General features: G+C 37.8%; 2 protein-coding genes across 2 annotated transcripts in view; both read right to left on the reverse strand.

Moving 5' to 3' along the window:
- The window catches only part of CENPC (centromere protein C), a 32,082-nt gene extending 26,760 nt beyond the window's left edge, over window positions 1-5,322 (reverse strand). Inside the window, exon 1 of the mRNA XM_087713225.1 lies at window positions 4,336-5,322. Within this exon, the coding sequence (XP_087569351.1) occupies window positions 4,336-5,174 (839 nt within the window). The 5' untranslated portion in view covers window positions 5,175-5,322. The remainder of the gene's footprint in view (window positions 1-4,335) is intronic.
- Window positions 5,323-6,743: 1,421 nt separating this feature from the next.
- Window positions 6,744-25,368, reverse strand: LOC106539352 (uncharacterized). The gene is made up of 6 exons (XM_087714415.1): window positions 25,249-25,368; window positions 24,376-24,422; window positions 17,539-17,603; window positions 14,501-14,598; window positions 10,788-10,869; window positions 6,744-6,871 (listed from the first exon to the last, which is right to left on the reverse strand). Exons 1-6 carry the CDS (start codon window positions 25,366-25,368, stop codon window positions 6,744-6,746), a joined length of 540 nt encoding a protein of 179 aa, XP_087570541.1.
- Window positions 25,369-25,721: the final 353 nt, after the last annotated feature.

The raw sequence follows: 25,721 nt of genomic DNA on the forward strand, positions 1-25,721 counted from the left end.
TATCATCTTCACCAGCAGACAATATCAAGGGCATGGCTGGGTGAGAACCAATGCCTCTATGCTGTTGAGGCTCCTGGGAGAGGAACACCGTGAAGAGGATGGTGTCTATCACTGCTCCCAGGTGCAGGAGCCAGTGGCTGGGAAGAAGATGGCTTTTCTCCACATTGACGGAAAAGCTGTGGTCCTTAAGTGACTGGATTGTGATGCAGAGATCCCGTAGCAACTGACAGTGGGATGACAATTGAATAAAGATATTGTTCTGGTAACATTGCATGCGGATGGGGGCCACCCTGAGCCGCACTGCAATCACTGCCAACAACTTGGTAAATGTCCTGGGAGCCAATGACAGGCCAAAGGGAAAGGCTCTGTACTGGAAATGATGGTTGGCAAAGCAAAACTGCATCAAGAGCATCCTCAGATTCCCGCCGTGAAATAGAACCGATGCCAACCGCCATTTAGACCTAATATAGGCCTGCCAGAGGTGAAACTAGGCCAGCCATCAAGAAGTTACATTGGCAACAAAGCCCCTAGAGGCAAATTTGGCAGCATTTAAGGTGGCATCAGCCGAGAATTCCATGGCTGCCACCATCTTATTAATGTCTTGGAGGAGCCTAGCGTCCTTCGGGGAAATCCTGGCCAACACCTGACGAAGCCACATTAGAGTGGCTCTATTGAAAAAGAATGTGGCCGTAGTAGCCTTAATAGCCCATGCGGAGGCTAGATAGGCCTTTCGGAGGAAGGTTTCCACTTTTCTATCCTCTACTTTTAATCCTTCATGACATCAGAAGGGATGAGAGCTGAAGACATAAGGGATGCTACAGGAGCATCGATCTAGGGCCACTGAAGGAGCTCCTCTAGCTCAGGCGCAACTGTATAAAAATGTTTGTCACTCCTGCTAGGGGAAACGACAGAGCCAGGCTGAGCCCATTGGCATTGGATCAGGAGAAAAGAGAAGGTGCGTCTGCGGCGGGAGGAGCCTCAGCAGGTATTAGAGGGGTGACAAGCACTTGGCGGCTCCTGAGGGGCCCTGGGTCTCTTTGGGAATCAGATTCCATGTGGAAGTGAGAATCACCACCGTCTGAATTATCCAAAATTCTGATACACAGACTAGGTGGGCGAGGCTACATTCAGAGTATAAGACACACCCAGGATTCAACCGGAAGTTCTCCAGCTGAACAGACAAGGGGTGTGTGAGCTTCATATGGACCCTTGTCTGACAAACCTATTCCAAGATCCTTTTTGGATCAGAACCCCTTTGTGGGGTGGGGGAGCGAAGAAGGGGCATCTCATCAGACCCAGAGGGAGGCAAAAGGTTCCTCACAGGTCAGAGATTTGCTCTCTGAATTGGAGTAGGGGTGGCAGCATGGCAACATGGCTGCACTAGAAGCTGGCTTCCAGCCAAAGCAACTGAACAGAAGTGTGCAGGAAATGAGATGAAAGACAGGTAAGAAGGTTAATTTAACCCACAGTCATAAATCAAAACTTGGAAAAGCCAAGAAATCTTGAGAGTACAAATAATATTAATAGACAGATCTGGATTTTGGCAAAAGGAAAGAAAGGGAAAATGGAGGGTTCAAACACTAGCCCCCAAAAAAGGTTATTTGTTTGAAACAATTCGGACAGAAAGGGAAAAAGCAGATAAGTGACAAACCCACTCAAATACAAACTCTAAATTTGGTTTTGGATTTGAAATAAACCAAATGTTCCGAGGGATTTACTTCATCTGAACCTCTTCCAACTAATATATCTTAAGCAACACCAATTAATGAGAGATGAACTGCAACAAGAGAGAAAAATCAAGAAAAAAGCACTATGTTCTCACTGATAACCTAATCTTGATTGTACAGGAAGTTTTAATTAACCAACTGCCATAAATCAGAATTTGGAAAAGCAGGAAACAAAGAGAAACATACCCAAATCTGGCTGTTTGCAACTTTGTTCCAATTAATATATATAACCAACCAGAGGTGTAAGGTAGCAAGGGAAAAATAATAACAAAATCAAGAACTGTGAAACTACAAAGTTTTCTTCTTCTTTTTCCTGCAAAAGATCAAGATGATTCCAGCTTCTCTTCCATTTTTATATTAATTGGATTAGATAAATTTAAGGTGGACCAGAACCTCAAAATAAGATCTGTATAACTAACTGTAATTTTGGAACTAGACATAACAATAAAAGACCAAGATTGCTCCCGTCGCTCTTCCCCATAGCAGCTGAAGTAGATAAATTTAAGGTGGACCAGAATTCTGAAAGAATTGTATAACTAACTGTACCTTTGGAACTGGACATCATGGAAAGCTGGGAATTTGAAGAACTATGTGAAATTATAAAAAATATGCATAAATCATTAAAATCAAGCCAAAATAGAATTCTGAATCCAGAGAAACAGGTATTTAAAGAAGAAGGGAAAGAAGAAAGGGAAAAGATAATGAAGGGATAGAAATGGTGGGAAATAAAAAGCAGACATAAAACTCGATTGGGCTTGGCAGTAGTATAGGGAAAATGGTAAAGAGGGAATGTGTCCCAACAAAACAGACTAAAAAGGAGATAAAAAAGCAGACAAAAGAGGTTTCGGAGGTTGACAGTGGCATAGGGAAAACTGAAGTAGGAAGTTATGCCCCAACAAAGAGAAATATAAAAGATCCTTTTGACGGTGGAGTGGAGAAAATTGAAGAGGGTGTCAAAACCAAGAAAAGGGAAAAGGCAGGAACAGAGAAGTGGGACAAAAGATTTACTGGGGAAAAATCAGACAACTAGAAATTGTTATATGGGAAAATATAAAGCTAAGATAAAGGATTTATTCCTAAATATGACAATAAAATGGAGTTTCTAACTGATTGAATATGATAAAGGAAAGGTAATTACATAAAGGTTAAAAATATGGAATATGGACAAATATGAAACTGATATGGGGAGATTATATAGCAGAGGTTTGTTATTCACTTTTTTACATGATAATTAAACTGAATTGCTAATTGATTGAATATGACAATAGAAGGACAATTAAGCATGGGTTAAAATACATAAACATGGACATGTATAGAATGTTAAGATGATGAACAAAGTGAGATGTGTACCATTTGTTATTCTATATAGTAGATTAAGGGAACTGTAATGAACATTGAACAATAAAGATTGCCATTTATAGACAATTAAGGGTAATCTAATCCAAGATAAGGAAAAATGGAGAGGGAACATGAAATATATTTACAATGAGAAGCTATTGAGATTTAAAGACAGAATTACAAATTGGGGGCATATAAGGATGTATAATTATATAAATATAATGATGAGAATAGCTGGGAATTGTAACCAGGTATACATCTCGGCCAAAAATAGGCTGGGTAAGAGGGGGTGGGGTTAAAGCACAATGACTATATATGTATACTTTTTTGTTCTCTTTTCTAATAAAAAGGAGGAAGATATATGTCAAAATTAAATATGTATATTGAAATGGAATTATAAACACCATCAACATAAAATGGAGCTCACTCATTAGGGGGGAAAGAGGAGGAGGGGGGAGGAATGGAAAGAGGAGGGGAAAGAGGAGGAGAGAAAGGAGGAATGGAAAGAGGAGAGAGGAGAACGAGAGAGGAAGGGGAAGTGGAGAAGAATGACAGAGGGAAGAAAGGAGGTAGAGTGGGGGGGAGAGGGAGAAGATGGAAGATGCAAATGGAAAAATAAAACTTTTTATTAAAAAAAAGACGCACCCAGATTTTCACACTCTTTTTGGGGGTAAAGGGTGTGTCTTATACTCAGAAAAATACGGTAAGGAGAAATTAATCAGTGGAACAACTTGCCTCCAAAAATTGTGGGTGCTCTCCAACATTGGAGGTTTTTAAGAGATTGAACAAGTATTTGTCTGAAATAGTATTGGGTTTCCTGTTTGACCAGAAGGTTGGATTAGAAGACTTCTGAGGTTCCTTCCAACTCTTATTATTTTTCCAAAACTTATTGTTTTTCAGGTAAATTTTATATATTCCTTTTTTGTTACCATTCTCCAATCATCTCTTATTTAATTTAGCTTATTTTAGCACTTTCTACAACTGTTGCAAAATACCTAAGGATTCCTAGGGATGAATACAAGCATATAAGTATTTTAAATAAGAGGGCAAATGGCTGTAATTGGTATATATACTCAGGGATTTAACAAAGCCCCATAGCAGTCTAAGAAGTCTGTACCTCAGAAGAGGTCTAGACAGTTGGGTTGAGTATTCATGTCTTTATTTGAGTATTCATGTCTTTGCTCAAAGCTGATTAATAGTCCCCATGTGCAAAATTGCATTGCATTAAAAAAAAGTAGTATTAAAACATACTTGTACAATCATAACTTACTGTGATAAAGATCTTTCATTGTTTTGTGGTGTTACTGAAATATTTGAATGTTTTTTTGCCACATGCTGCTCACAAGGATATTCTTGATATAATACATTATTCTGAGGCTTTGGTAAAGAAGTCTCTCTTATTTTTTGAGGTGTTGCTCTCTTCAACTGAATGTTTAGCTTAAAAGGATGAAGATTCTTCTTTTTATCTAAATGTTCCTCTCCATGAACATCTTCAAGGCTGTGCTTTGAAACCAATTGCCTGTTCCCCTTCCCCATAGGTCCAGCAGGGGCTCTTTTCTTTTTCTTTTGAGTCCCTGATTGCTTTTTGGATGGTAACTGCTTTTTAACCGGTGTATTATGGCATGACTCCTGAGCTACAGGAATAAAGCTTGATATAGAATCTGAATTGTCAGAATAAATATCTGTATTCTTAGATTGTGTGCAGTCCTTTAATGATAGAGTCAAGACTGTGCACTCCTCTTGTTTTTCATATTGCACTTTTGTCAGTGTGGTCAGCTTATTCCGTGATAAGCTTTGTTTTGTAATTTCTAGAGGTTGTATCTGGACTGATAACTTTTCATCTGCTTCTAGTAAAGGTATACGGCCTTTTGCTTGCTTTTTACTTTTTGGGTAACTTGTGTTATGTATTTCTCCTGAATTTTTATAGTTATTTTTAGAATGAATTTGTTTCCTTGTTTCTTGGGAGGTAACAAAAGGCATAACCAATTGTGATTTATTATTCTCCACATCTATTACTTGTTTAATTCTTGAAGCATTTTGAAATCCATCAAAACATCTTTCACCAACATTACATAATGTTGTATTTATTTCCTGTAATGGAATTGGCATAACTGTTTTCTTCAGCTCCCTTTTATTTATTTTTCTTTTATTATGCTGCTTAGCTTCCTGGCTTCCTTCAAAGGAAGCAGATGTTTTCCTTTTCGGTAGTTTTTGTTTCTTTCCAGAAATTGAAAACCAAGGTGCAGAAGACAAACATTCCTCTTCTGGCTTTAAAGTAGCTGAACTTCTAGGGAGGAAAGACAGGTAAGTGGATTCTTAAATATCACTAAGAGTCAGTTCAAAGAACTTCATTTTCAAAATAAACTTCAGATATTTTACAAAACTATTTTCTGATAAAAACTAGTGCTAGTAATCATTTCTCTGTTTTATTATGTCACACAAACTTTAAACATGTTGACTTTAACCCAACAAAGGCAAAGTCTTCAAAGCAAAATTCTAATATATGTGTGTATGTATCTGGCAGATCTAGACTTTTTAAAGACTAATCTTAGAAAAATAATCCTGAATATCTCTTACAGATCTACACAGAAAACTTTGTCTGGCTTCTTCAAAGTGCCAACAATCCCAAGCCTCTTATTAAGAAGTAAAATCATAACCAAGACTTTCACCTAGAAAGGAACTGCACACTGCACATTCTCTGTACTTTCCAGAGAACAAAATAATTGGTTTAAAACTGCAACAAACAAGTCAACTGATTTTACACAATTCTGCAGTTTTCTCAAATCAGCCACTTTAAATGTCACAGCAAAAATATGACTTAACTTGCTTTCAATTACAAATGCCAAAATTTTCTATACAAAGCTACTCTTTAAATAATGGCATTCTTATTTCATTGTACTGTCAGAACACTTTCATGGCTTATAATGATAGCATAGGTCCTGACCTTTTTAATTGTTTAGAGGCTGGTTCTTCAATACATAACTCCTCCATTTCTTTTCCTGAAGAAAAGCCCTTAGACTTGCTAAACCTTTGGAATAAATAAAATCTCTCTTCATTAAAGCACATTCTGAATGGGAAGATAATTAAACAATTCATTCAAGATTTTCTAAATGTTGTTTTAAATTTCCAACTCTTAAAGAAAAACTATGCACATAGTATTTTCTCAAATCCTTTGGGAAATGTACTAATTATCACCCACCTCCTATAACTTTGTAAGACACTGTGCGATAAAGGCAAGACCAGGGGTGAAATCCAGCAGGTTCTGGAGAACCGGTAGTGGAAATTTTGAGTAGTCTGGATAATCGGCAAATGCCACCTCTGACTGGCCCCAGAGTGGGGTGGGAATGGAGATTTTCCATTATCCTTCCCCTGGAGAGGGTGGGAATGGAGATTTTGCAGTTTCATTTCCCTGGAATGGGGTGGGAATGGAGATTTTGCAGTATCCTTCCCCTTCCACACCCACCAAGCCACACCACACCCGCCACGCCACGCCCACAGAACCGGTAGTAAAAAAAATTGAATTTCACCACTGGGCAAGACTCAAGCTCATCCCACATTAATTACTAAAACATAGGGGAAACCAATTAACCTTTCTCTCAGCAATTGATCATTTATCTACACTAACTTGGATAGGAATAAAATACTTTCATTAAATATTTAACAATTGTATAAAGTAATTTACTGTTTTGCACATGATTTCTCTCCTTCTTCTCCTTCTTCTCCTTCTTCTCCACTTTCTACTAGAATGGCTGGTGATCCTAACACCTCAAAATCATTTTCCTTAATTTCTTCTGATAGCTTGCCGCCTATTTTATTGATAAGACAGAGAAAATACATGCAATATTATCATTCTTTTTGAGATAAGAAAAACAATTGTCTCCTGCTATTACCTTAAATTACAACTGACAAATTTATTGGAACATTTTTCTTAGGATAGATTTATTTTCTTATGATTTAACTTATGTATGACTTTCTTGCAATACTTACACCTGGAGGTCTTCTAGTCCAACCCATTGTTCAAAGCAGGAGCCTTATACCATCCCACCGAAATGATCATCCAGTTTATTCTTGAAAACTTCCAGTGATAGAGCACCCACAATTTCTGAAGGCAAGGTATTCTATTGATTAATTGCCCTCACTAATAGAAAATTTCTCCTTACTTCTAGGTTGGACCTCATTTTAACAAGCTTCCACTATTGCATCTTGTCCTAATTTCCCCATGTTATTTCTTGTCCTGCTCTCATGTGCTCTAGAGAATAAGTCAATCCACTCTTTTTGGTGATAGATGCTTAAGTACTGGAAGACAGCTACCATATCCCTCTTAATGATTTTCTTTGATAGCCTAGCTATATGGTACTTGTCTACTTATCGTTAAGCCCAGGGATACATGCTCTGCCCTTTTGGAGATCTCCTGGAGGCAGCCATTATGTCCTGGCATCCACAATTCTTTAACACAGTCTGCAAAGTGTTAATGTAGCAAAACAGAACAGTTTGTCCCACTCCCATGTATCAGTGACCCAGGAGCAGCCACCATTTTGACCCAGAGGCAGGCATAGAAAAATGGCAGCTGCTTCCAGCACATAGTCCAGGGATGAATCCCAGGCTTCCATTACAGTCATGCAGCCCAGGGATGCATATCCTGCTCTCCTTCGCCAACATGAGGTTCAGAGATCTTCAAAAGGTATGGAAGAGACTGTAATGTCTGGTGGGATTGGAGCAATGGTGGGTTGCAGGTGGTAGGCCCCGGTATGGGTTTACCGGAGCCTGCCCAGAACACGGGGTACTGTTACGGTACAGTGCTCTGGAAGGCCCACCCGCCCTTCCAAACTCCTTACCTGTGCTTTAAGCCTTTGATGCTTCCGCGCACAGCGCATGCGGCACCTACGCAACACTCCTCCGAGCAGCTGCATTGTCATGGAGGCTTGCGGAGGCATCGCAGGCAGGTACAACACATGCATGCGCCATATGCGCATGCGCATGTCACACACACGTCCATGTGGGTGACACCGGGCCCGTTCCAACCGTACCAGTTGGAATGGGATCTGGAACCTACCACTGGGTGGGAGTTAAGCCTAAGGATTGCAGGGATCCAGTGGAAGCGGGAAAAAGCCTGTCGGATCTTGTAGGCGAAGGGAAAAGCATCCTGGATGACCCAAAAATTGGGGTAGGGAGGCCTTTGGAAGGCAAGCCTGAGCTTGCACTAGGCTTCCAAGTTCTTCCCCAAACTCTGAGGTAGCCACTGTTCCACTTAATAACTTATATTTTTGATTTCCATCAATCTCCATATTGTGAGAACCAAGAAATATAGCCTATTGATCTATTAGATTCAATAAGTCCTATGGATGATAGAAGGCCCCAGAAGAGAGAGATATGAACTAAAGTTTTCAGCTAGGATGATTTCAAAATTTACCAGAAATATTTGTAATTCTGCTGAATTGTTGCTCTGAGAATTTTTTTTGCAAAATATGCACTTGTATGGAATTGTTTAAAACAGGAAGAATGGAACTGTTGGAAATGAGGAATTGAAAGTAATGTATACAGGTGTCCATGGATAGTGACAGTTAGTGAAGTTGTGAATCATGTATGTGGTTAGAACAGTATAATGGATAGGGTTCAAGATCAATTCAGGGCTCTTTGATTTATAGCAGTCCTTTTAGCATTTGCTATTTCTCATTGGCCTGCTGCATTAATATGTTAATGCAGTGTTATTGCTATTATATCTTTTATATCTATTCCTTTCTAATGTTCCAAATTATTAGAAACAATAAACCTCTGATCTTAAAGTAAGAATTATTCCTTGTGTTGTTGCCTTTGTTTTCTATTGGAATTTTCCTATGACAATATGAATTGATGGTATTCTTCCTATGTCAAGAGGACATTTAAATATGTTCTAAAATGTTTGCTATAATGCCTTTTCAGATTTGGTCTAAAATAATCTTCCCATCCCATCTTCAACTTGTCTGATACTCTAATCGGTTGCCCAGTAGAGATAAGGTCTTCTACGCCTTGTTTAGATTTAGATTTAGATTTAAAGTTTATTTATATGCCGCCCTTTTCCCTGGGGGGACTCAGGGCGGCTTACAACTTAAAAAAAAGGGGGGGGGAGACAAACTTTTAACATATAAGACAAATACATAATTAAAACACAACATTCATACTATTTGGGCGGGTTGTAGTCTTAACCCCAGGCCTGACGGGATAGCCAAGTTCTGAGGGCTGTGCGGAAGGTCTGGAGGGTGGTGAGGGTACGAATTTCCACGGGGAGATCGTTCCACAGGGTCGGAGCTGCCACCGAGAAGGCTCTCCTCCGCGTAGTTGCCAGTCGACATTGACCGGCAGATGGGACTCGGAGGAGGCCTAACCGGTGAGATCTAATAGGTCGTGTGGAGGTAATTGGCAGTAGGCAGTCTCTCAAGTATCCAGATCCACTACCATGGAGGGCTTTATGGGTGGCAAGTAGCATCTTGAAGCGCACCCGGAGATCGACAGGTAGCCAGTGCAGCTCGCGGAGGATAGGTGTTATGTGGGTGAAACGAGGTGCACCCACAATCGCTGGCGCGGCCGCATTCTGGACTAGCTGAAGTCGCCGAATACTCTTCAAGGGCAGCCCCATGTAGAGCACATTGCAGTATTCCAGCCTAGAGGTCACAAGGGCACGAGTGACTGTTGTGAGAGCCTCCCGGTTCAGGTAGGGGCGCAACTGTGGACCAGGCGAACCTGGGCAAATGCCCCCCTGGTCACAGCTGACAAGTGATGTTTGAAAGTCAGCTGTGGGTCCAGGAGGACTCCCAAGTTGCGGACCCTGTCTGAGGGGCGTAGTGTTTGACCCCCCAGCCTGAGAGATGGAATACTAGCCAAATTGGTGGGAGGGAAACACAACAGTCACTCGGTCTTATCTGGTTTAGAGTGGTAGCTGGATTTATTCAACACAATTAACCTTGTACCTGGGCTTAATAGAACACATTTGTTATGTTCACATATCTTGCTGCTATATCTAAACAAATAAAGCATATGATGGCTTAATAAGATGGTCTGATTCAATAAGTATGCTAAGATAGTAGGATACATAAACCACACTGAACAACAAACTACCTAACTGCATTTTTCCTAGAATAATGTGCAGTACATACATAGATAAATATTTTCTCATAATGAGAAATAGTATAGTTTGCCTATAGTGTGAAGAAAATGATTGATAAAGGGCTAATGGCAAGTTACTCTTAATTAAAATGAATGCTCCTCTCACATATAGTTTTGTAGTGCCAGAATTATGTTTAGTTGACTTGTGTTGAAAGTAGATTCAATTAAACAACTTATTTGCCAATAATGCATGTTAAACAATAGCAAGAGACAGAATTTTGTTTGTTTAATGAATTAAAAGTATTATCCAGCCTATTTGATGATAAAAGGAATGAAACAGGGATTAAAACCACCATTATTTCCACATTTTAAATCATATATATATGATTTAAGAAGTTGTGAATGCCCCAACACTGGAAGTCTTTAAGAAGATGTTGGATAGCCATTTGTCTGAAATGGTATAGGGTTTCCTGCCTAGGCAGAGGGTTGGACTAGAGGACCTCCAAGGTCCCTTCCAACTCTGCTATTGTATATTGTATATATATTGATATCTCTTTTATTTAAAAATGCAATTAGCATTAATTTTAAAAGTGTATGTTAAACATATATTCAAATAACAAGTAATTCAAAAATATCACCCACCTGAAATATTTTCCATTTTGTGTGGTGATCGTAAGGAAATAAAGGTATTGTCCTTTTCAAACTCCAACTTGGTCTGTTTTTTCTGATAATCAGAAAATCTCAAGAAGGTGGAACTCCAAGAATTAGACATCATAAAAGTAATACTAGCCTGTTACTTAAAGCTTCTGCAAAAGTACTTATGAAGCATATAAGGCTTAATTAACTATACCTGACCAATATTTAAGAGTTCCTTAAGACAAGATCTATTGCATTGTGATTTCACATCCTCTAATTAAATTAGCAACTAACCCATTAGAACATGGTAATGTTTTTCCACGTTTTTACAGGTAGTCCTCGACTCACAACAATTTGCTTAGTGACTGAGGAGGAGCCAACGTCACGACGGTACGGACGTGCAGTCTCGATGCTCGGAGACCACCACCAATACTTTCGCCGCTAGGTGGTCCAATCGGACCTAAACCGTCCCGAAGAGACAGTGAACAGGAACACTACGTCTTGCTGACCTCAGGGACCCAGCAAAGTCCCTGATTGATCCAAGAGGAGATTTTCAAGCTGGCGACAAAAGGCAGCCTAGGCTGATGAAGTTGGGATGGCTCCGGAATGAAAGGAAACGGAAAGAGAAAGTGTGTCCATCTGGTGAAGAATCCTTTCTGTTTTGAAAAAGACTGCCCCAAAAAACTTTTTTTATGCTAAATTAAATCCTTAAGCAGAAGAAGTAAGCGGCGAAATTGACTTGCATTGGATTGTTTTGGATAGTATGCTTTTTTTTTTCTTTTGTAATTACACTTTGTGGATTATGCTTGCAACTTTTTTTCCCCTCTCCTCTTCTTAAAGTGAACAGACCGGTTTTTTTCTTCTTCGACTTTTTCTTGCTTTACTTTTTAACTTAAGGATTAAAATCTCCTTCTCTACTCTAACAAAAGTTTGTATTTTTTCTATTAAACTCCATTCAATAACTTTGTTTCCCTTAAACCTGAGACAACATCAGAGAGTGAAAGGAAGCAATACTGCCACTCGGAGGCTAGAGTTTCTGAAACTACGCATTCATTCCTGTTTCTCCTTTCTCCTCTCTGTACTTCAAAGTTCCGTAATTAAAAGTGATTAGAGCCAAGTGCACGAACTTTGAGAGCCTTATCGGCACTGGGAGAGGGGGGGGAAGCGGAACCTCTTTCATGTATGTATGTATGTATGTATGTATGTATGTATGTATGTATGTATGTATGTATGTAAAGCTAGAGTGGCATAGAGTGGCAGTAATTTACAATCTGAAAATATGGATCAATTTTCAGAAGAGGAAACTTTAATTTTGCAAAAGATTTGGGATGGAATTCAAAATTTATTGGAGATAACTGGGAGAATTGAGAAGAAGATGGAGTTTATACTAGAAAAAAATGATGGCGATGGAGCCCCAAAAATTGAAGAGAAATAAATAAATAAATAATTGATAATGGTAATAAGGTATACATATGTGTTGGTTTGATGAGAAGAAAATGGATATAAACAGTAAAGGATTTTCTGTTAACCAATATTAACTATAACAACTAATAATGGAATGATAATAAGGGATACAGTTATGTATGTATGTATGTATGTATGTATGTATGTACGTATGCATGCATGCATGCATGCATGTAGTGTAAATAGCTTGAAATAGATCTATACTAGTCTCCCTTTATTTATTTATCAGCTCAAATACCACACACAAACACACACACAAACACACGTTCGTACATACATACATACATACATACATACATACATACATACATACATACATACATATATATATATATATATATATACTTAAAGTCACAACCCGTCACAATTAGTGACGAGCCTAATGACAGAGAGTGGAAATGTGACCTTCCTCCCACACTTGGGCATACCAGGGGTTGTGACTTTAAGTATATACCTCCCACCCTGGCTGGCTGATAAAAGGAGTCGTTCTCTGTAGCTCAAATGGTTAACTCCCTGCCTGGGAGGCAATAGAGCACAGGTTCGAATCCCAGTAAGGATATGGCTAGCTGATGAGAGCTAAATAGCTTGAAATAGATCTATACTAGTCTTCCTTTATTTATTTATCAGCACAAATAAAAACACACACACACATATACATATATATATATACATATACATATACATATACATATACATATACATATACATATACATATACATATACATATACATATATATATATATATATATATATATATATATATATATATATATATATATATGTACTACCATAACAAAAGAAACCTGGACATAAATTGTAAACAGTGACTTGGGGGAAAAAAGGCTTAGAAACTTTGTCAACTAATCTTTATTCAGAATATGTTATAAAGGCTTAAGGTTATTGGATGATTTTCGTAATAACTAATGAAATGCCATCAGGTGGTTGTGTTTTTAACTATGGATTATTTTAGGCAAAAGGACACTAAAACAACTTCAGTCAAATGAGAACTATGCTATGTTGATAGTAAGAATCATTAAGAATCTGATATGAATATAAATAATGACTGTGGAAGAGATGCACGAAAGCTAATTGTAACCAATTGACACACTTTCTACAAGATGTAATATAAGATGATAATTTTTTGTGTGTGTTGTTTGTTTAATAAAAATAAAAATTTCTGGCAAAACAAACAAACAATTCACTTAGTGACTGTTGCAAGTTATAATAGAGCCGAGGTGGCGCAGTGGTTAGGGTGCAGTACTGCAGGCAACTTCAGCTGACTGTTATCTGCAGTTCAGCGGTTCTAATCTCACCGGCTCAAGGTTGACTCAGCCTTCCATCCTTCCGAGGTGGGTGAAATGAGGACCCAGACTGTGGGGGCGATATGCTGACTCTGTAAACCGCTTAGAGAGGGCTGAAAGCCCTATGAAGTGGTATATAAGTCTAACTGCTATTGCTATTGCTAATAGCACTGAAAAAGTGACATGACCATTTTTCACACTTATAACTGTTATACTATCGCTGTGGTCATGTGATCCAAATCTAGACAAACTGACAAGGAAAATTCTTGAAATATGTTACAGAAGCTAATGGAAGGCAGGAGAAATCTTTCTAAATAATTTTAAAGCAGCAGTAAGCCCAACATAATAAATAAAAGCAGTGAAATATAAATAAAGACATAAATTCTAATCCAATCTGGGTTGGTCACCAGGATCAAAAATTTAGTTTACCAAGTTTAGTTTACTTTCAGATTCATGCTGGAGCCCATCCCCATGAAACATCTCCCTACCAGAATGTATGTTTTGGGCTATTCTATGCATCATATTTATGTGATATCTTCCTACTGGGTGATTGTGTATTGATGGCAAGTGATTGGCTGTTGTTTTCTTGTGCCGTTCTTGTCTCTAAAGTGCCTAATAAGCTGGTGATAAATCTGCATTCTTTTTAACAAGCCCGTTTCCCAGGCTTCAATCATTTCTCTATCTTTGTATCTGTACAGTCAACAGTCTTAATAGCTTTGAAATTGAATGTAAGTTCGTTTATTGCAATGTGAGGCTACCATTGAGTTTGAGTCTCGTCATCTGACTGCTCACTTATGTTCTTGCAATCTGGTGGTTAGCTTGTTCCGAATGTTCTATATAATCACAAGGACAATCATACAGAGGATATGATAAATTCAAATATGTTTTGCACAACTGCTCTGGTCCACATATTAAAAAGTGAAATGCTTTATTAATAAGTAAAAAAAACTTACTTCTTTGCAACAGAAGTTGCAATGGTATGGAACTTGATTCAAATTAAAGCTTGAGTTACGTGGCAATTTGGAACATTCTATAAATTGTTTGATACAGGCTACAATGGAAAAAAAAGTAGTTTAAAAAAAGGGTACATAGTGCTATATATATTGTTCTCTTTTAGACAGCCAGGTAAAATTTATTCCACTAAAAGTATCCTCAACCATGTTCTCTTAAGACTCAGAAGTGAAAACTTTCAACAAAGTAAGATTTCCCAAGAATCAAATGAGGTTTGAGTTAGTTTGGGATAGTAGTTAACGCTCAGGCTAGAAATCATAAAAACATGACTTCTAATCCTGACTTAGACCCAAAGCCAGCTGAATGACTTTGAAGTCACTCACTCTTTCTCAGCCCTAGAAAGGAGACAATGGCAAAAAAGTTCTGAAAAGTTTTGCCAAGAAAACTGCAGGGACAATTGCCAGAATTCAAAAACAGACTCAAAGACCCAAACAAAAAAGAGCTCACTGCCAAATTTTGAACAAAGCTTTACAAATGCAACTTCCCACCAATTTTAATGGCTTTGATCTAAAGAAGTTCTAAGTCAACTTCATATAAAAATTGGACAATCTGGTTCTTCAAATCTAGTTTTGTAAAAGCTCAAACTTCGCAGAGATTAAGTTGGCAGCAATTCTCTTCATATACTTCTATAAAATAGTATTTTTGCTGTCATATTGGCTTGATAGCTTTCTGAGAAGACTAAATTGTTGTTCTTAATGGCAAGAAACAGCTAGCTATATTCCACTGTTCAGTTAACCAATTGGCCCACAGGAAAAAATACTAAACAGAGATTACCCAAGCAATTTCTCCTTATGGCTGTTCCTCTTTCTCATAAAGAAACACAATACAGAGTTCTCTGAAGGGGAGAGGAAATCAGGCCATGCAAGAATTTACCATATTTCCACTTTTAAAGGATATTAAGTTTATATATTTCTCTTATGAATTTCAAAATTTCCCTATTTTTTAAAAAAAGTTAGATGCTTGAAGAAAGACAAAGCTTGAAAATGCTGGTGAAGTCTTCAACCCTTAATATAAGCTTTTCAAGGCATCAGAAAATGTTGGACTTTGAATATTAAGACTTTGAAATTGTTTCTTAAAGAATAAATATATGCTTGCAGGAAAAAAAGAATTGTTTTTGAGATTAGAATCAGAATAAGATTTATAATGTCATTTAGAGACATTTGAGGAAGTAAGCAGGGATCTGCATCAATCATAGCTATTAGATGTTACAGATGTCACAAAGATGTTATACAACAAGGTAAGTAAGAAAATTTCTTTGAGGAATATTTAAAGTCTCTGAATAAGAATATGTAGCCAGATGTAAAGAGAAAACTGGACAAGGTTTCAAAAATTAAAAAGGAAATAAACATAACTATCCCAGGCAACATTTGACAATTTCTCTTTATTAGATATAGAAAAAAAAGACTTTTAAAACATTGAAGAAATCTGTAACAAGGAACAACAATCATCTGAATCGAGCAAAGACTGTCTTGTATAAAAGGAAAAAAGAGGACTTCATAGTTAATGTATTCAATCAGGAATATGGGATGTGTTGTAATTTTAGGTGGTTATTTTTGGATTTACAGTGCTTTAATTAGTAAAATGTGGAATGCAAGATTTCTTACTTTTATTATGGTGTAAAACTCTTCAAATCCAGAATATTATAAGGCAGAAGCTTGTCCACCCCAAGGATAAAACACCCAAAAACAAATTGAGCAATGTGGTAAATGCAATACAATGCAGTGAGCCATGTGCAGATCTGTTCATTAGAGAAACAAAACAACCATTTCACAGATGCATTGCACAATATAGGAGAACAAACCCATCAGGACTAGATGCAGCAGTCCATTTGCATTTAAAAGACAAAGCCCACTCTTTTGAAGACAGTGAAGTCCACATTTTGAACAGAGAGGACTGCTGGTTTGAAAGAAGGTTTAAAGAGGCCATCTATGTCAAAATTGAAAAATTGAACAGCCTCCTCTCAACAGGCATCATCCATCTTCAGTCTACAAGAGTCTTTCAACAGTTCCACACCCATTTGCACCACCTGGGTGATCCTGACAACACAAATATACCTCCAGGTGGCCTTAACAACATACTAAAACTATGCAAACGATCAGCTGTCTGCAAGGAGTATAAATTCTTCCATTCCTTATCATGCATCAAGCTGAAGAAGCTTGTTGGATGAGAAGTGAAACGTCTTCAAAGAAAAACCAGAAAGTCCAGTTGCCTCTTGAAAAAACACCTTTGGGAGAACCATGATCTGGATGACTGAGAATCTCCATAAAGTTTAGATATTTTTTAAAAGAAAATATTCCCTTTGTTATGTTAAGTGTTAGCCTTTTATTTATAGTAGGATACTGGGATTATTATATATTTGTGAAATGGGATGTTTATGGATTTGAGTATAGACGGCATATTCAAATAGAATAAATTGGAGCTTGTCTTTTATAATGGAGAAATGGTCCCTATTTGTCATGTTACATTGGGTTTTAATTAATGTTGAATGGATATTGAAACCATTTTATGCCTTTTAAATGTGATTTGCTATAGATTGTAGATGTGGAATGTTTTTATATATGTTAACATTTTAGAGCTTTCTTTTTTTTCTGATAACTGGATTGAAAACAGTGGTATTTACTTGATTTCTCTGTTAAAAAATGAGAGGGGGGGGGAGAGACAGCAAGAGGAGCGCCATCTCCCTCCACGTGTACCAATGAAAGGCAGTGGCAGCCCAGGTGCTTCCCTTCTGCCCTCTCTCTGACACTGGAAGTAATTTAACAACAAGTTTGTCCAGGGTCAGGTTGGCCATCGAGGGAGGCTCATCTTGCATGTGCAGCAGAGCTGGAGGGCACCCCTGCCACAACGGCCAACCTGACCCTGGGAGAACTGGTTGTTAAATTACTTGAATCCCACCACTGGTTAGGGTCATAGTTCAGATGATTTTCTCAATAATCTTTTCATTTCATTAAAATACTTTATATTCATTCATTGAACTTACTTTCAAAACAGTTGTGAGTACATTCCTCTATACTCTCTCCTTGTATATCAGTAGCATTTTGTTCACTGGAAAAAAATAAATTAGAATTGGTAAAGAATTTATAATCTGCAAAGTCTACCTTACTGGCAAAAATAAATCAAACTATAATACAGCATTGCTGCAAATCAAGCCATTCTGGATAAATGGCTGTCCAGTTTCTTCTTGAAAACCTCCAGTGACTGAGCACTTTCAACTCTGAGAAGTTAAGTGCTCTCAGTTTCTCCTTAGTTCCAGGTAGGACCTCACTTTGAGAGCTTTCACCTATTGCTTCTTGTCCTACCCTCAGGTGTTTTGGAGAATAAGTCAACCCCCACATGTCTATGACTTTCCCTCAAGAACTGGAAGACAGTGATCATGTCACTCTAACTCTTCAATTCATTAGGCTAGATATACTTAGTTTCCTTAAATCATACAATTTAGCCTCCAGATGTCTTAGCATTTTTGTGGCATTCTTCTCCTCACTCTTTCCAGGGCCTTAGCATCTTTTTTGTCTCTTCATGACCAGAACTGGATGCAGAATCCAAGTTTGGCTTCACTTGTGCAGTACAAAGTGGTATTATCATTTATGATTTTGATGCTAATCCTGTGATATAGCCTAGGACTGCATTGGCCTTTTTGACAGCTGCAGCAAACAACTGGATCAGACTTAAGTGGTAGTCTATTAGGACACCTAGAGCCTCTCAAAGTTATTACTGTTGAGCCAGGGACTACCTATTCTGTACCCATACATTTTTTTTCCTGTCAAAGTGCAGGAACTTATATTTCTCAACACTGAACTTCACCTTACTGGATAGACCCTGTTGCGTTAGTCTATCAAGATCATTATGAATAAGATAAACACACACAACTTGTAATAACCTTGGTAAATTGGTGTGTGTGTGTGTGTGTACACTTTTCTATATCTATAGAAAATCACTAGTTTGTTAATATTAATGGTGAATCTTCATTTCTACAGAAATAAAAAATATTTGTGGTGTGTGTGTGTATTTTGCCAAGCACCTAGTATGCCCAAATATGGGAGGGAGCGTATTGCTTCCCTTTTGCCATTCAGCCCCAGTCCAGGAGCCTTCCAGGTAGAAAAACCATTTTTGTGTTTCATTTTTGCTGATAATGCAACACAGTAAAAATGCTGGGGGGGGGGCGCACATACACACACACATGGAAATTCTTTCAACATTCGAGCTTTTCTGTGCACACAATCAAGTATATTTAATAAATCACAAATTTGGAGTGAAGCTTTAGTCATTTGAAATAGTTTTAAATAAAATTACAATCATACCTTGGAGATATTGCAGATTCAGTTCCAGACAACCGTAATAAAATGAATATCACAATAAATCACACAAATCACACATTTCTTTTGTTTCCCAGTGCCTATAAAAGTTATATTTATACTACATTATATGTGTAATTCTTTACTTATGAACACAATTGGGCCCAAAAGTTTTATTGCTAAGTGAGACAGTAGGTGAATTGTGCCCTAATTTATGATCTTTTCCCAACAATTTAAACCAATCATCAGTTATTAAATGAATCTGGCTTCTCCCATTGACTTTCCTTGTCAGAAACTGACTTATGTGACCTAGGACAGTACAACTGTCCCAAATACATGCCAGTTGTCAAGCATCTATATTTTGATCATATGACAATGGGGATGCTGCTATGGTAGTAAATAGAAAAGTGGGTATAAGTCAATCTTTTTCAGTGCCATTGTAACTTCAGTCACTAAACAAATGGTTATATGTTGAGGATTATCTATAGTCTATTAGTGTGCAATGGCATTATTTCTTTAAAAATAACATACATACATTAATTCAAAATACTTTATTGCTAATCATGATCTTATTAATAATAAAGAAAACATTTAAAATATTGTCAAACTTGAGAATTACCAAAATGTGACACAGAGACATGAAATGAGTACATGCTGTTGGAAAAATGTCACTAACATACTTGCTTGATGCAAACCTACAAACCTTGCAGCTACAAACCTTCAACTGGTTAATTAAAAAAAAACACCAAAATGTGACAGAGATCTACAGGGGGAAAAATGTGTGAAGCACAATAAAGCAAAATATAATAAAACAAGGCATCCTGTATATAAAGTTTGAACAAAAATTAGAATCTCCAAGAGGACAAGACAGAGATAATCAACAAGATTAAAATAGTAAATCCATTTGCATGTTGAGAATAATTTTATCTTTATTTTTTTTAACCACTGATATTTACAGTTAGTCTTCAACATGCAAATTGGTTGCTTAATGGCCATTTGAAGTTATGGCAATCTGAAAACTACTTATGGCCTAGTCCTGAAATGATGGTCACTAGAGCCCCCCCATATTAATTCACCTTTACATCCAACAACAGGGACGCACCAATGCCCCCACTCACTTTCCCACCCCTAATGTCTCTCTGCTGGCTTTAGACCTGATTCCCACCCTAGCAAGCCCATACTCCTTTTCGTTTTCTTTTGAACAGTTTTGCAGCCTTCCATGTGCTGGGATAAGTTGCTTTGTTGCTCAGCTGCATGGTACAATTCTGGAATTGCTCTGGGTAGGCAAGGGACAAATCACTCCATTTAGGCAACATGTGACTGTAATGGGTAGGCTTCTTTTTGATCGACTACTTTTATATGTCACATATAAATATTTTATAAGAATTTCAACAAATCTAACTTAAGGAAAGAGCTACCAAAATATTTTCAGCACGTCAATTGTCTCATTAGAGGCAAGAATACTCTAGACCAGTGATCGCGAACCCTTTTCACCTTGGGTGCCATAAGCACGAGCGTGCATGCTATAGAACGCACTTGCATGTCCTCCAATAACTTAATACCCCCTCACGCCGTGCCCCTTACGCATGCGCACATGACCTTGGGAGGGTTGAATAAGGTGACTATTTCTATCTGAAACTCACAAGTTTCCAATGCTGAGGAGGGAGAAGCTGTAGTTCCAAGAGGTCTGCATGCAACACACACACACACACACACACACACACACACACACACACACACACCTTTCAGTTTTAGCCAGCTCCCAGCAAAAAGAAAAAGGAAACAAAAACTCAGGGCAAGATCTCTTATAAAAAGCAGGAAGCCCTGGCCAGCTCTATTCTACAAAGAACCATCCAAAGTTTGGCTCTTTCCAACGAAAAAGTTGCCCAAGAGTTCTAAAATGAAACCTTGACTCTGCCAAATGTCCCTGGTTTGCAATGAGAGAAAGGGAGTGAGGGAGCGAGCTCAAGAGTCAGCAAATGGCAAAATCACCCCTACCTGTAACAATACCCTGGAACATTTGGAGAGAACATAGCAGCCACAAATTAGACACACATACACATACCCTTGCGTTTATCTTTCAGTTTTAGCCAGCCTAGCTAATCTTTATTTTCTCATACTCTTTTTAATTTTTAAAGTTTATTTAAACTGACAATTTGGGGAACAACTGGGCCGCTAACCACCTTAGCCAGGCCTGGGAGCCCGGCTTGTTTTTAACCAGAAGATCAACCATTTGTCAAGTCTGGATCCAAGAGACTTCGAAAGGCAGCTACTCATCGATTTGCTCATTGATCCAAAGAAAGGGGGGTGGAGGACACAAACAGAGCAAAACAAACCAAAAGGAATACAAAAATCAGAAATAGGAGAAGTGATCACTGAAGAGCAAAAGCGTCTCAAAAGAAAGGCGTCTCAGAAAGCCCCGATGCTAAGGCAAAGTGTGGCATCCTTCATAAGCTGAGCTCCAGAGATTCCAGGGAACCCACAGTCTATTTCAAAGACTGGGGTGGGGGATGAAGAGTGGGAAGAAAGGTGTTTTCTTGTTTGCTGTTCCAACAGACGCAGGACAAGAGATGCTCCCCCATCCCCCCAAAAAACCTTCCTCACCAGCAGGCCGAAGGTGCAGAGCCCACAGTGTTAGGCTTCTGGAGGGAATGGCTGGCTGGCTGTTCTGGGGGAGGGTGCTTATCTTTTGAAAGGGGAACGTTTGACGTCTGGGAAAGCAGAAAGGATAAGGGGAGCCAGAGGATGGGGGCTCATCCAGTGCAGACCACACCAAGCCGGAGCTCTCTGCAGTGACTTACTTCTCCAAGAGGGCCAAAGCTGTGCTGGGGTTGACACGCAACTTGCACGTTGTGCTGTTTTTCACCCTCCGGAGGCTTCAGGAAAGGCTCCACAGGCTGAAAAATGGCTAAAAATGAAAGCTAAAATCAGCTGGACAGCACGCGCATGAGTACTGAAGCTGACAGAGCAACGCCTTGCATGCCCTAAGAAATGGCTCCGCATGCCACAGGTTCGTCATCACAGCTCTGGACCATTGCTAAACAACGTTAAAATATACTTATCAGTCTTTACCACGAAAGCTATGGGCAGGGTGGTTTTGATTTAAATCAAATCAAGGTAGATTTGATTTAAATCAATACAGTATGAGGCTGTATATTCTGCAACATTGGGACTGTTGGTAAATCAACAGCAGGTCAGAGGAGTAGCAGAGATGACAGTTGCTTTTAAAAAATTATTATTTAAATTGAGTTGATTTAATCATGATCTCAATCACTAGTAAAAGGCTTGATTTAAATCAACTCAATTTAAATCATAATTTTTAAAAATCAACTGTCATCTTTGCTACTCCTCTGACCTGCTGTTGATTTACCAACAGTCCCAATGTTGCAGAATATACAGCTTCATGCTACATAACTAAACTCCATTTCATGCTGAATAAACTAAATTATGTATGTATCTTATATAGAAAAATATTTTTAGATAGATTTTTACTCCAAAAGCATTTTGTTAAAATAAATTTGATTTTTAAAAAATCTGATTTAAATTTTAAAAATTCAATTTAAAATTTAAAAATCATTGATTTTTATCCCTCTTGGCTGTGGGACACTCTGATCATTGCATGATTCACCTTGTACCTGCTTACAGACAAATACTTAAAGCCATGAAATCAACAATTAATTCAGTGACAACTTGGAGTGAGGAGGCAAAGCTAAAGCTACAAACTTGCTTTGACTGTACTAATTGGAATGTTTTTGAAGATACCTCTGCAGTCTTGGATGAACTCACAGACACTGTAACATCATATGTCAGTTTTTGTGAAGACCTATATGTGCCAACCAGAAACCTGCAAATATACAATAACAATAAACCTTGGTTCACAGCTAAACTTAAGCAGCTACACTGTACCAAAGAGGAAGCCCACAGAAAAGGCAATAGAATGCTGTATAATCAGGCCAGAAACATATTAAGAAGGGAGATCAGAGCAGCAAAGAGAAGCCACTCTGAAAAGCTAAGGAATCAGTTCTCGGTAAATAAACCAGCAAACATGTGGAAAACTCTTAAAAATATCACCGGTTACAGCAAACCTCCTTCCCATGCTGAAGGAAATCAACAACTGTCAGATGATCTGAATGTATTTTACTGTAGTTTTGAGAGAAAACTACTGCCACCCATCTTCACAATCCCCATCTCAGACACAACAACAGCCAAGCCTCCTACAACTGACCCCATCCCATTAGGCCCACTGCCTCTGGTGATTACAGAAAATGAGGTCTATTTCACAGACAAAAGCCAGGAAAAGCACCAGGCTCAGACAAGATAACTCCTTGCTTAAAAGCTTGTGCTGACCAACTAGCCCCTATCTTCACATGAATCTTTAATAAATCACTAGAAATGTGCTATGTTCCTTCTTGCTTCAAAGGTTCTACTATAATCCCAGTGCCGAAGAAATCCTCAATCAAGGAACTTCAGACCAGTTGAACTCACACAAAACCGTAGAAATGGTGGTAGATTTTAAGAGAAACCCTCCTATACTACCACCTCTAACAATATTAAACAACACAGTATCAATAGTAGACACCTACAAGTTTCTAGGTTCTATTATATCTCAACTTAAAATGGACATCTAACATCAAAAACATTATCAAAAAAGCACAAGAATCTTCTTTCTGCGCCAACTTAGAAAGCTCAAATTGCCCAAGGAGCTGCTGATTCAGTTCTACAAAGGAATTATCGAGTCTGTCATCTTCACCTCTATGACTGTATGGTTTGGCTCTGCAACCAAATAAGACAGACACAGACTTCAACGGGATAATTAACGGGATAACGGCAGAAAAAATAATTGCTACCAATCTGCCTTCCATTGAGGACCTATATACTGCATGAGTCAAAAACAGGGCTGTGAAAATATCTACAGATCCCTCACATCCTGGACATCATTTGTTTCAACTTCTACCCTCAAGACAACGCTACAGAGCACTGCACACCAGAACAACTAGACACAAGGACAGCTTTTTCCCCAAATACCACCACTCTGCTAAACAACTAATTTCCACCACACTGTCAAATTATTTACTAAGACTGATTTACTATTATTCTTCTCAGCCTTCCTATTACCTATCTCCTCCACTTATTACTATAACCATGTTACTTCTATCTTTACAAATAATATTGTTTTATTTGTTTCCTAGTATGATTTGATTGTTTATTAGTAAACTATGACTATCACTAAGTGTTGTATCTTATGTTTCTTGAATAATGTATTTTTTTTTCTTTTATGTACACTGAGAGCATATGCACTAAAGACAAATTCCTTGCGTGTCCAATCACACTTGGCCAATAATCTAATCTAATCTATCATTTGGAAGTCTAGAAGTTTATCGAATCTAGAAGTTTAGAAAAATCTGAATATTTCTTTTCATTTTATCAACATAAAATACTGCAATATAAGATACATTGTCTCATATATTTTAGGAAACCTCAATTTTATCTATTTCAATATAGTTTAAGAAATAAACATTAGTTACCTTTCTGCGTTGAAGAATCTTGGCCTATATGCTGTCTTTAAATGATTCTTTTAAAGAAAAAATATAATGCTTTTTGAAAAATAAATTAAAAGTTCAATTCAGCACAATAGGATTATAGATTAATCTAGATGACCACATATTATTTTCACATCAATTGTTGGGGAACTAGGAAGGAGCTTTCATTTTCTAGTGATAAGCTATTTGTACACAATTATTCGTAACCTATATTCTTCAAATACTTGCCATAAATTTATAATTTTCCATCACCAACAAATATTACTAAATATAATTGAGATTAGTTATTTTCCTTAGAAAGTGATTTAAGGATGATGAATTTTTTAAAAAAAATCTTGTTTAGTCTTTTGTTGCAAAAACAGTGAACTGTCCTATGCCATCTTACACTACAAAATCATACACTTGCTCATCCCAATATGCTATCTTCTATTAACTCTATCCCATTATCTTTTACATTGGACAAGCACACAGTACTCATCCTTAGGAAAATTGTTCTGAAATGAAATTATTCTAAATATAATAGCAACCTTACACTCTCATGAGACTCGAATTACATTGCTAAGCAATTATTTAATGTATTTTATTAAACAAAATTTTGTAGCCACCCAACTCACACATAAGTGACTCCAGGCAACTTACAGAAAATAATGTAAAATATCTCTTAATATAAAAATAAAGGTGTCACACCTGCTTTGTTGATAACCACTAACTATAAGCATTCTATTAAGTGCTTCCCCTTTCCTCTTTTCTGCAACAATAACGTATTGTGTAAAACTCTGCTCTTAAAATTATTTGCAATTGTTGAGGCAGATGTGATTCATCAAAGATTGTATCAATATAAACGTCGAGGGAAACTACCACATTACGCTTACCAGCCAATCCATAGCAATTTTCTTCAGGCTCGAAGGACGTTTTCTTGTCGTTTTGAAAACGGCGCGACGTATCCGAATGACGCGAGTGCACCACAGGGGAGTCCATTGGTCAGATCTTTACTACGTCATAAAAAATGGAGGTGGATGAAGAAAGCGAAATCACTCAGCATTTTTATAGATCTATGCATAACTTCTACTTAGACTCATACAGAGAAGATCAACTTGCGAGTGTAGGCTTGAGAGTCTTTTGGATCACCTATTAGAAAACGCCATGACTTTAAAAAGAGGCTCGTAGCGTTACTATTTTTTCCCCTCCAGTAAAACATGAGAAAATATTTTTATGTTTTAGTTTTCTATATCTATTATAGTACTAAAGATCGGAAAATTTCATGTTTATAGGGGGAGCTTAATTGATAGGGCGCAATTTAAGAATCCAACAGAGCTCTACAATTCAGAAAA

The sequence above is a fragment of the Thamnophis sirtalis genome, unplaced genomic scaffold, assembly GCF_051295495.1.
Source record: "Thamnophis sirtalis isolate CommonGarterSnake01/CBP01778 unplaced genomic scaffold, rThaSir2_p1.2 scaffold_4, whole genome shotgun sequence".
Lineage (NCBI taxonomy): Eukaryota > Metazoa > Chordata > Lepidosauria > Squamata > Natricidae > Thamnophis > Thamnophis sirtalis.

What these genes read in the sequence shown, in the direction of transcription:
- LOC106539352 (XM_087714415.1), bottom strand. Translation starts at nt 25,368, where the DNA reads ATGGACTCCCCTGTGGTGCACTCGCGTCATTCGGATACGTCGCGCCGT. An exon ending in TGGCTGGTAAGCGTAATGTG is followed by an intron (nt 24,423 to 25,248) that starts GTAGTTTCCCTC and finishes TTTCTTTAAAAG; the next exon opens with AATCATTTAAAGACAGCATA. An exon ending in TACTCACAACTGTTTTGAAA is followed by an intron (nt 14,599 to 17,538) that starts GTAAGTTCAATG and finishes TTTCCATTGTAG; the next exon opens with CCTGTATCAAACAATTTATA.